Source organism: Dasypus novemcinctus, chromosome 21 (genome assembly GCF_030445035.2).
Source record: "Dasypus novemcinctus isolate mDasNov1 chromosome 21, mDasNov1.1.hap2, whole genome shotgun sequence".
In the NCBI taxonomy this organism is placed as follows: domain Eukaryota; kingdom Metazoa; phylum Chordata; class Mammalia; order Cingulata; family Dasypodidae; genus Dasypus; species Dasypus novemcinctus.
In genome coordinates this window covers 37,834,524-37,846,784 of record NC_080693.1, presented here as the reverse complement: position 1 = coordinate 37,846,784, position 12,261 = coordinate 37,834,524, and the positions used below count along the sequence as shown (strand labels likewise).

The window sequence follows — 12,261 nt, the reverse complement described above, 5'->3', positions numbered from 1 at the left end:
GAATATGTTAAAGCCATAAATTTAAAGCATATAAAAATTACATGTAAATTTAAGCTAATCTTAAAGTTCCAAAGACAGGAGTGAGTGTTGGGAAGATTTAAAAAAAGGAATACTTAACATTCCAAACTAGACATTGAAAATACCTTTAAAAATGAAAATAAGTCTTCAGATGGGAAAAATATGTTCTTAAGTCCAAATAAGGTCTCAACACAGCCAGTGTCACATTTGGGAAGGTCTATAGAATTATTTTTAATATTTTTAGGATTATTTTTTGTATCAGAGCACTCTTCAGAGCATATTAGTTGATCTTTCTTGCTATTTCCTCCTACAAAATGAAAACAAGAAAATCATGGCTATACATATATTTTTTTAATTGTAGCAAACAATTTAAAATCTGAGATCCTTTGACATCTTGTGGGCTTATACCCCTGTTTTGTTCTCTTCCACTTATGCATTCATTTCATGAGGAATATAATACAAGTATTATTTGTACATTATAAATTCTTTAAATGGGCTAAGTAGAGTGGGCTATCAAAACAATCCAATAGAAACAGTACAAGGATTATGAACAGGCCAGTGATAAAAGAAATAAACAGTATTTAATAAACTCATGAAAAGACAATTTCACCAGTGATTATGGAAACAAAATTAAGATATTGACAAAATTAAAAAGACAGATAATCCAGTTCCATTAAAGATACATAGAAAAGAGCCACCATATACTATTTGTGGTACAATTATCTTTGGAGGTCAATCTGGCAGTACCTATTGAAATATAAAATGTATATAGTGAAGTGGATTTGGCTCAACTGATAGAGCATCCACCTACCATATGGCAGGTCCAGGGTTCAAACCCAGGGCTTCCTGACCCATGTGGTGAGCTGGCCCATGCACAGTGCTGATGTGTGCAAGGAGTGCCATGCCACACGGGTCTCCCCCGCGTAGGGGAGCCCCATGCGCAAGGAGTGTGCCCCCGCAAGGAAAGCCTGCTCAGGAGTGGCACGTCACACATGGAGAGATGACACAGCAAGATGATGCAACAAAAAGAGACACAGATTCCTGGTGCCACTGACAAGAATGCAAAGCAGACACAGAAGAACACACAGCAAATGGACACAGAGAGCAGACAACGGGGAGGGGGAGAGGAGAGAAATAAATAAAAATAAATAAATCTTAAATTAAAAAAATGTATACAGCCTTTGACCTAGTAATGCCACACTTCAGAATTCTCTCCAACAGACCTACTCAAGCTGTATTTAAGGGTATGTATATAAAAAGAGTCACTACATTTTTCTTTACCGTGATCAACAACTGAAGATAATTTATGTATCCATGTATAAGTAATAGTTAACTAAATTATGGTATATCCACTCTATATTATGGAACAACATGCAATTGTGAAAAAGAATGGAGAAGATCTTTGTGTGCTGACAACTGCCAAATTTTTTTTTTTTTTAAGATTTATTTTATTTATTTCCCCCCAATCCCATTTCTCCCATTATCTATTCTCTGTGTCCATTCGCTGTGGGTTCTTCTATGTCTGCTTGTATTCTCATTAGGAGGCTCCGGCAAACGCGCGCCACCTCAACTCCCTGTTCTGCTACATATTCTTAGTTTCTCTCCTCTGTGTCTCTTGTTGCGTCATCTTGCTGCGCCAGCTCTCAGTGTTAGCTGGCACTCCTGTGCAGGCCAGCTCTCCCGCGCTGGGCGGCATTCCCTTGCAGGGGGGCACTCCTGTGTGGGGCATTCCAGCATGGACTCGCCCTCACCAGGAGGCCCTGGGCATCAAACCCTGGACCTCCTATATGGTAGACAAGAACCCAATTGGTTGAGCCATATCCATTTCACCCAAAATTTTTTAAAAAAAGGAAATTGTCAAATATATATGTTATAAGTTAATTTTTATAAATAACTGTGTAGCAATAGTTTTATGTGCATGGGAAAAGGTCTAACAGTGGCTACGTTTAAGAAGCGGGGAAGATCTTTCACATTTTATTTTATTTAATTCTATATAGTTTGAATTTCCAATGAGTGTGTACTCTGTTTTTTTAAAAAGGCAGGAATGAAATCTATATAAAATTATAAGATCTTCAAGAAGAGAAACTATATGATATACTCAGTTTGTGTCTTCTAAAGTTCTTGGTGGGAAGCAAATTTGGTTCAACAGATAGAGCAACTGCCTACCACATGGAGGTCCAGGGTTCAAACCCAGGGCCTCCTAACCTGTGTGATGAGCTGGCCCATGTGTAGTGCTGATGCGCACAAGGAGTGCCGTGCTACGCTGGGGTGTCCCCCGTGTAGGGGAGCCTCACGTGCAAGGAGTGTGCCCTGTAAGGAAAGCCACCCAGCGCGAACAAAGTGCAGCCTGCCCAGGAATGGCGCCGCACACACGGAGAGCTGACGCAGCAAGATGATGCAACAGAAAGAGACACAGATTCTGGGTGCTGCTGACAAGAATACAAGCGGACACAGAAGAACACACAGCAAATGGACACAGAAGGCAGACAACTGTGGGGGGAGGGCAGGGAAGGGGAGAGAAATACATAATAAATCTTTAAAAATAAAAAAAAATAAAATAATTATATATCTAAATTAAGTGGATTTTATTCCTGGTATGCAAGGGTGGTTCAACATAAGAAAATTAACGTAATACACCACATTAACAAATTAAAGGGAAAAAAAACATATAATCATCTTGATCGATGCAGAAAAGGCATTTGGCAAAATCCAGCATCCTTTCTTGATAAAAAAAGATAGGTATAGAAGGAAAGTTCCTCAAACCCAGGGTCTCCTGACCCGTGTGTGGTGAGCTGGCCCACGTGCAGTGCTGCTGCACACAAGGAGAGCCCTGCCTTGCAGGGGCGCCCCCACGTAGGGGTGCCCCATGCGCAAGGAGTGCCGCCCCACGTGAAAGAAAGCACAGCCCGCCCAGGAGTGGTGCCACATACATGGAGAGATGACACAGTAAGATGACACAACAAAAAAGAAACGCAGTGTCCCAGTGCTGCCTGACAATGCAAGCAGATGCAGAAGAACACACAGCGAATGGACACAGAGAGCAGACAATGGGGGAGAGAGGGAGAGAAATAAATAAATCTTTAAAATATATATATATATACACACACACACACACACACACATAAAAAGGAAGCCTACTCAATGGGAGAAAATATTTGGAAATCACACAACCAACAAGGTTCTAATAGCCATGATATATAAAGTGATCCTACATCTTACCAATAAAAACACAAATGATCCTATTTTAAAAATGGGCAAAAGACCTGAATAGACATTTCTCTAAAGAAGAAATATAAATGACAAAAAATGTTCAACATCACTGGCTATTAGAGCAATGCAAATCGAAGCTCTAATGAGATATCATTTCATACCTACAAGAATGGCCACTATTAACAAAACAGAAAACTACAAGTATTGGAGAGGATGTGGAGAGACAGGAACGCTTATTCACAGCTGGTAGGAATGCAGAATGGTACAGCCACTGTGAAAGTCTCTTTGTCAGTTCCTAAGGAAGTTAGATACAGATCTACAATGTGATCCAGTAATACTGCTACTGGGTATATACCCAGAAGAACAGGGCAGTGACACAAACAGACATCTACACACCAATGTTAAAAGCAGCATGATTCACGATTGCCAAAAGATGGAAACAACCCAGGTGTCCATCAACTGATGAATGGATAAACAAACTGTGGTATATATACATGATGGAATATTATTCAGCTGAAGAAGAAATGAAGTTGTGAAGCATATGACAACATGGATGAACCTGGAGGCCATTATGTTGAGGGAAGCAAGTCAGACACTAAAGGACAAAGATTGTATGCTTTCACTATTATGAACTAAATATAATGAGCAAACTCATGGCATTAATAGCTAGAATATACATCACAAGAGAATAGAATGTTAGGAAATGCAAAGCTGAGATTTAATCTGTGCAGAATTGGTTGTTTAAAGGGGTGCAGATGTGACTCAAGCAGGTGAGTGCCTGCTTCCTATATGGGAGGTCCCAGATTTGGTCCCTGGTGCCTCCTAAACAACAATAAAAACAAACAACAAACAACAAGCAAACCAAACAAAAAAACCAACTCAGGGAAGCCAATGTGACTCAGTGGCTGAGTGCCGGCTTCCCAATGCCCGGTTCAATGTCTAGCCCCAAATACCTCCAAACAACAACAACCACCACCACAACAACAACCACAACAACAAACAGTTTTAAATATTTGGAATAGAATAGAAATGGTGAGAGCACATCATAGGATTTGTAATTAATAGCACTAAAATGGGTATGACAGTGGTTTTTTTTATGTCATTGATTGATCAATGTGCAACTTGGTGCTTATACCAAATGGCATTGATTGTACACTTTAGACAAATTGTGTTGTTTTTTGAATAACAACCTAAAATAATTGGGTGGGTTGGGGAAAAAATACACAAAAAGGGAGATATGGACTATAGTTAGTAGTAATACTTTGACAATGCTCTTTCATAATTTGTTACAAATGTTCTGTAATAATGCAAGGTATTTGTGGTGGGGTGATGTATGGGAACCCTGCAGATGTTATACATGTTTGTTTGGTAAATTCACAACTTTTACTATACACTTACTGTTTATGTATGTTCATGTATGAATGATAAACTTAAATAAATTGTTTTTAAAATGGAAAAAAAGAATGCGAAATATCTATATATACTGACATGGAAAAATCAATATGTTTTTAATTAGTAAAAAAAGTTGATGAATAATATATACAATATAATTCTACTGGTTTTATAAGAAACTATATGTTTATAAATGTGTAAGTTTTAACAGTCTGAGAAATTTTAAAAGCATACCTGGGGTGGGAGATCAAATTTTACAAGATCCTACTACTTTATAATATTAAAAGAACAACTACAAAATAACTTACAGGGAAGTGGACTTGGCCCAGTGGTTAGGGCGTCTGCCTACCACATGGGAGGTCCTCAGTTCAAACCCTGGGCCTCCTTGACCCGTGTGGAGCTGGCCCATGTGCAGTACTGATGCGCGCAAGGAGTGCTGCGTAGGGGAGCCCCATGCACAAGTAGTGCGCACCATAAGGAGAGCCGCCCAGCGCGAAACAAAGTGCAGCCTGCCCAAGAATGGCGCCGCATACACGGAGACCTGACACAAGAAGACGCAACAAAAACAAACACAGATTCCCGGTGCCGCTGATAAGGATAGAAGCAGTCACAGAAGAACAAACAGTGAATGGACACAGAGAGCAGACAACTTGGGGGGGGGGAATAAAAAATAAATCTTTTAAAAAAAGAACCAACAAAACAAAACTTACAGATTACTTAGTTCAGCCCTGTCATTTTTGAAGTAACGAAACAGACAGCATCAAACAATTTTGGAGGCTGCAAGGTATACAGTAGCATAGCCATGTATCCAGGCTCAATTTAACTAATTACATTTACCCACATTTAAGATTTATAAAACCTTTCATGAATATCTCTATCCGAAGTTGATGTATGTTCATTTAATTTGAAGATTACTATGACAATTGGATGCTCAAAACTTTTAAATCTCTCAAATATTTTGCTATAGAATATATTTAAAAATAGGTTCCCATTATAGAAATTTCTTTTGTAACAAACCAACATACCACAAAAGGATAAAGGCCTTTCTTCTAAAAATCCACCTCCACTTCTAATCCAGAATTGTAAGTAAAGGATACTTCTTCTGATATCACAAGTATTTGCAGTTAACAAGGTGACAAAGTCTTTTATATCAGTTCTAAAATTCTCAGTCAAGCAGATCATCTGTAGGTAGCTGGCCACATTTAGCTTAGAGAGAAAGACAAACATGGTCAGTTCCAAAGTTAATAGAAACACAGCAATAAATGATATGAACGTATCATTTTATATATATATATATATATATATATATATATATATATATATATATTTCTTCATCTGTATAGTCTCTAAATATTTGAGAGTAGGTTGCATATATCAGGATCCTTGAAAGCTTAATTCTCACATATATATTTCCTCAGAACATGGATATTCACCAATGTAACCTCATTAAGTAGTTATCAAGTTCAAGAAATTGAACCTTGATAGGGAGCATACAATCTATATTTCATTTTTTTCAACTGTTCATATAATGCCCCCTTGGGCATTTTTTCTCCCATTGTTAGAACCACTCCATGATCATATATTGCACTTAGTTGTCATTGACTCTTTGGTTTCTCTTTTTTCTAAATTGTAGGAGCATATATATATATTTAGAAATATATATATATATATATATATAACATAAAATTCCCTGTTTCAACCACTCCCAAGCATGTAATTCAGTGGAAAAATCATATTCACAACTTTGTGCTACCCTCCCCACAATCCATCACTAAAACATTTCCATCACCTCAAACAGAAACCCTGTACCCATTATGCATTAACTCCCCATTACCCTACTTCCACCCCTGCCCCTGGTAACCTGTACTCTACTTTCTGTCTCTATTTCATACAAATGAAACCATACAATATCTGTCCCTTTGTGTCTGACTTATTTCGTTCAACATAATGTCTTCAAGGTTCATCCATGTTTTAGCTTGTATCAGAACTTCATTCCTTTTTACGGCTGAACATTATTACATTGTATGGGTATATCACATTTTGTTTATCCATTCTTCTGCTGATAGACATCTGGGTTGCTTCCACCTTTCGGCTGTGAATAACGTTGTTATGAACATTAACGTATAGATATCTATATGATTCCCTGATTTCACTTCTTTTGAGTACATATTTAGAAGTGGGATTTTTGGGTCATCTGGTAATTCTATACTTAACTTTCTGAGGAACTGCCAAATTATTTTCCATTTTACATCCCACCAACAATGTACGACGGTTCCTATTTTTCCAAATCCTTGCCAGTACTTGTTATTTTCCTTTCTTAAAATAATAGGCTTTCTAGTGAGTATGAGGTAGTACCTCACTAAGGTTTCAATTTACATTTCCTAATGGCCAGTGATGTTGAGCATTATTTCATGTTCTTATTGCCCATTTACAAATCTTCTTTGAAAGAATATTCAAATCCTTTGCTCATTTTTAAAGTGAGTTGTTTGTCTTTTTGTTGTTGGGTTTTCTTTTGGGGTGATAAAATTATTTTGGAACTAGATGGAAATGATGTTTGTACAACACTGTCAATATGTTAAATGCCACTGAGTTGTTTACTTTAAAATGGTTAATTTTACATTATGGGAATTCCACCTCAATAAAAGAGAGGCATGTTCAAGGATAAGAAATGGAAATTTGGATGTACACAAAGAGTGTCAAATATGATAATTATGTGGGTGAATATAAATTATTCTTTTTTCACTTTTAAAATCTCATTCAAAATATAATTTACTATTTTAAGTAGTGATAATAACAATGTGTTGTGGGGTTTATAACATATCAAAGTAAAAGCTATGACACACAAATTCAAGAGGGTGGTAAATGAAAGTATACTGTTATAAAGTTCTTAAACAATCTTAAGTGAAATAATATTGTTTGAAGGTAGATTGCCATAAGTTAAAGATGTATATCATAAATCCTAGTGCAATCACTAAATAATAATACTATGTGGCATAACTATTTTTTTCTTAAGATTTAGTTTTATTTATTTCTCTCCCCTTCACCCCTCTCTGTGTTTATTTGCTGTGTGTTCTGTGTCCGCTTCTATTCTTGTCAGCACACCGGGACTCTGTGCCTCTTTCTGTTGTGTCATCTTGCTGCGTCATCTCTCCGAGTGTGTTGCGCCACTCCTGGGAAGGTTGAACTTTCTTTCGTGCTCGGTGGCTCTCCTTACAAGGCGCACTCCTTGAGGGGTGCATTCCTTGTGCATGGGACTCCCCTACGCGGGGGACACCCCTGCGTGGCACGGCACTCCTTGCGCGCATCAGCACTATGCGCGGCCCAGCTCCACATGGGTCAAGGATGCCCTGGGTTTGAACCATGGACCTCCCATGTGGTGGGCCGACACTCTATCTATTGAGCCAAGTCCACTTCCCTGGCATACTATTAATAATAATGTAATATGGAAGTAAAACATAATCATAAAAAATACTCAGTTAATCCAAATGAGGCAAAAAGGAAGATGGGACAAAGAAAAACAACAGCAAGATAGTAAGTTTAAATCCAACCACACCATGTATAAAAAGACTAAATATCCAACGGGAAAGCAGACTGTCAAAAATGATTTTAAAAAGATTCAACTTTATGCTATCCATAAAAAAACTATCTTAAATGAAAGCTGAATTAGATGTCAGTACAGACAACATTTAACAGAACCTAGTCCTTTATAAGAAGTTTTCTTAACATTTTGAGCAGAACCAATAAACCGTCCTATTTTGTATAATGTACCAATGTTATGCTATGACATAAGCTGTGTAAAATTTTGTGAATACCTATCATAATGAGGTACTCATTCAAATAACCAGGTAATTTAGAATGTGTATGAATTCTGTAAAAAAGACTCAACTCATCTCTGGCAGCAAAAGGTCAGAAATAAATTTAAAAACCTAAAAAAAAGAAAGAAAGCTGAAGTGGCCATATTAAAACTGGATGGGGGGTAGTGGATGTGGCTCAAGCATTTGAGCCCCTGCTTCCCATATGGGAGGGTCCCAGATTCAGTTCTTGGTGCCTCCCAAGGAAAAGAAAAAAACAAAAACAACAAGCAAACAAACAAAGAAACCAACTTAGGGGAGCTGATGTGGCTCAGTGGTTGAGCATCGGCTTCCCTTCATACAAGGTCCTGGGTTCAATCCTGGCCTGGTACTTTAAAAAAAAGCAACTACTGGACAGGGAATGGATGTACCTCAATGGTTGAGCACCTGCCTCTCACCTACAAGGTCCTGGGTTAAAATGCCAGTACCTCCTAAAAACAAACAAACAAAGAAAAAATAACTGGACAAAGTAGACTTTAGAACAAGGAGTATTAAAGGATAAAACAGGACATTTAGAATGATAAAGGAGTCAATTGATCAAGAGAATATGATGGCCCTTAATGTATATGCATCAAATAACAGAACTTTATGCTTATATTATAAAATAAGAAAAGTTTATCAATTTTATTCAAGCTTTCTCATTATAATACTAAAAAGAAGAGTAACTTAAACCCAAAGGAAAATAATAATAAATATAAGACAAAATAAGGAAGAAAAAAAAAAAATCAAGGAAACTCAAAGTTCATTCTATGAAAAGATCGAAACATCAATAAACCAGGAAGTAGATGTGGCTCAAGTGATAAGGCCTCCACCTACCATATGGGAGGACCTGGGTTTGATCCCTGGGTCTCCTGGTAAAAAAAAAGATGAGAAAGCATGCCTGCACGGCATGCACCGAGTGGCTATGTAGTGAGCCAAGGGTCCACGCGTGAGCTGGGTACCCACGTGGTGAGCTGAGTGCCTACATGAATGCCCGTGTGGTGAGCCAGTGCCTGTGCAATGAGCCAAGTACCCGCGTGGTGAGCTAGTGCCCATGCAAGTGAGTCAGGCACTCCACCTCAGAGGTCACCAAGATTGAATCCTGGTGAATCCTAGAGGAGAAAGATGAGAAGACAAAAAGAGAAATAGATACAGACGATCACACAGAGAATGGAAACAGCAAAAACAGTAGGGCAGGCAAGGGGAACAGGGAAGGGGAGAAAAAAATATAATAAAGCTGTAAAAAAAAAAAATCAAGGAAACGGACTTTGGCCCAGTGGTTAGGGCGTCCGTCTACCATATGGGAGGTCCGTGGTTCAAACCCCGGGCCTCCTTGACCCGTGTGGAGCTGGCCATGCGCAGTGCTGATGCGCGCAAGGAGTGCCGAGCCACGCAAGGGTGTCCCCTGCGTAGGGGAGCCCCACGCGCAAGGAGTGCGCCCGTGAGGAAAGCCGCCCAGCGTGAAAAGAAAGAGCAGCCTGCCCAGGAATAGCGCCGCCCACACTTCCTGTGCCGCTGACAACAACAGAAGCGGACAAAGAAACAAGACGCAGCAAATAGACACCGAGAACAGACAACCAGGGGAGGGGGGGGAATTAAATAAATTAATTAATTTAAAAAAAAATCAATAAACCACTAGCCAAGATGATCAAGAAAAAAGAAGAGGGAGGTGAACTTTGCTCAATGGATAGAGCGTCTGTCTACCACATGGGAGGTCCAGGGTTCAAACCCCGGGCCTCCTGACCCGTGTGGTGAGCTGGCCCACTTGCCGTGCCAATGCGCGCAAGGAGTGCCGTGCCACGCAGGGGTTTCCCTCGCATAAGGAATCCTCATGCGCAAGGAGTGCACCCCATAAGGAGAGCCGCCCTGAGCGAAAGAAGTCAAGCCTGCCCAGGAGTGGTACCGCACACAAGGAGAGCTGATGCAGCAAGATGACGCAACAAAAAGAGACACAGATTCCTGGTGCTGCTGACAATACAAGCAGACACTGAAGAGCACACAGCAAATGAACACAGAGAGCAGATAACTGGGGAGGGGGGGCGGCGGGGGGGCAAAGGGGAGAGAAATAAATAAAAATAAATCTTTAAAAAATGAAAAACAGAAAAACAAAAAAAAGCAAAAGAAAAAAAGAAGACACATTACCAATGTTAGAAATAAATGGAGGGACTCAACCCAGATCTTAACATATATTAAATGGATATTAGATTATGAACAGGAAGCGGACTTGGCCCAATGGATAGGGCATCCACCTACCACATGGAAGGTCTGCGGTTCAAACCAACGGCCTCTTTGACTCATGTGGAGCTGGCCCATGCGCAACGCTGATGTGCACAAGGAATGCCGTGCCACACAGGGGTGTCCCCTGTGTAGGGGAGCCCCATGCGCAAGGAGTGTGCCCCGTAAGTATAGCAGCCCAGTGCGAAAGAAAGTGCAGCCTGCCCAAGAATGGCGCCACACACACACTGAAAGCTGACACAAGAAGATGACACAACAAAAAGAAACGCAGATTCCTGGTGCCGCTGATAAGGATAGAAGTGGTCACAGGAGAACATGCAGCGAATGGACACAGAGAGCAGACAATGGGGGGGAAGGGGAGAGAAATAAATAAAAATAATAATAATAAAATCTTAAAAAAAAAAAAAAGAGAGATTATGAACAACTTTATGCCTATATAAGTTTGTCATCCTAAAGAACCCTAATCTATTAAAGCAATTGAATTTGTACTTAAAAAGCTTCACAAAAATGGCTATAAGCCCAGATGGCTTCAAGGGTGAACTCTACCTAACTTTTTTTTTTAAGATTTATTTTATTTATATCCCCCCTACACTCCCCCACTGCTGTTTGCGGTCACCATCTGCTCTCTGTGTCCATTTGCTGTGTGCTTTCTGTGTCTACTTATCTTCTTTTTAGAAGGCACCAGGAACTGAACCTGGGACCTCCCAGGTGGAAGAGAGGTGCTCAATCACTTAAGCCACCTCATCTCCCTGGTTTGTCGTATCTCTTTTGCTGCATCATCTTATTGCATCAGCTTGCTGTACCTGCCTATCGCACCAGCTCGCCTTCTCCAAGAGGCACTGGGAACTGAACCTGGGACCTCCCATGTGGTAGGAGGAAGGCCAATCGCTTGAGCCACATCTGCTTCCCCTACCAAACATTTAAGGAAGAAATAAAACCGAATCTATGCAATAAACTCTTCTAGAATATAGAAGGAACACCTCCTAATTCATTTCATGTGGCCAGGAAACTACACACCAGTATCACTCATGAATGGCAATATAAAAAATCCTTAAGAAAATATAAACAAATCAAGTCCGGCAATATATATATAGGAGATAATAATACATCATGATTAATTATCCTAGGAATGTAAGATCGATTTAGCATTCAAAATGCAATCACTGTGATTTGCCATATTAATAGAATTAGAAAGATAAACCATACAATTCTCTCAAGAAATAGAGAAAACACATTTGACAAAATTCAACACTATTCATGAAAAAAACTCTCAACTAACTAATAAAGAGAATCTGAAAAAATATACCATTAACATCATACATAATGGTGAAGAATACTTTTTTGACAACATCAGATACAAGGAAGGGATATCCAGTGTAACTTCCTCTATTCAATGTTGCACTGAAGGATGTAGCTAGTACAAGATGATTAAAATAATAAATAAATAAATAAACAAATAAATAAAAGGTGCAGATTAGAAAGAAATAAAACCGCCTTTTTTTTTTTTATTGCAGAATTATACCTGCATATTTTATTGCAAATCAAAGACTTTTCCATCAGGATAAGATTTTTCCAA

General features: G+C 39.2%; 1 protein-coding gene across 1 annotated transcript in view; it reads right to left on the bottom strand.

The window, feature by feature from the left end:
- ATAD5 (ATPase family AAA domain containing 5) overlaps window positions 1-12,261 on the bottom strand; it is a 58,284-nt gene that overhangs the window by 3,069 nt on the left and 42,954 nt on the right. Inside the window, exons 19-20 of the mRNA XM_004454880.5 lie at window positions 5,646-5,826; window positions 144-325 (exon numbers count right to left, since the gene is read on the bottom strand). Coding sequence (XP_004454937.1) covers window positions 144-325; window positions 5,646-5,826 — 363 coding nt within the window. The remainder of the gene's footprint in view (window positions 1-143; window positions 326-5,645; window positions 5,827-12,261) is intronic.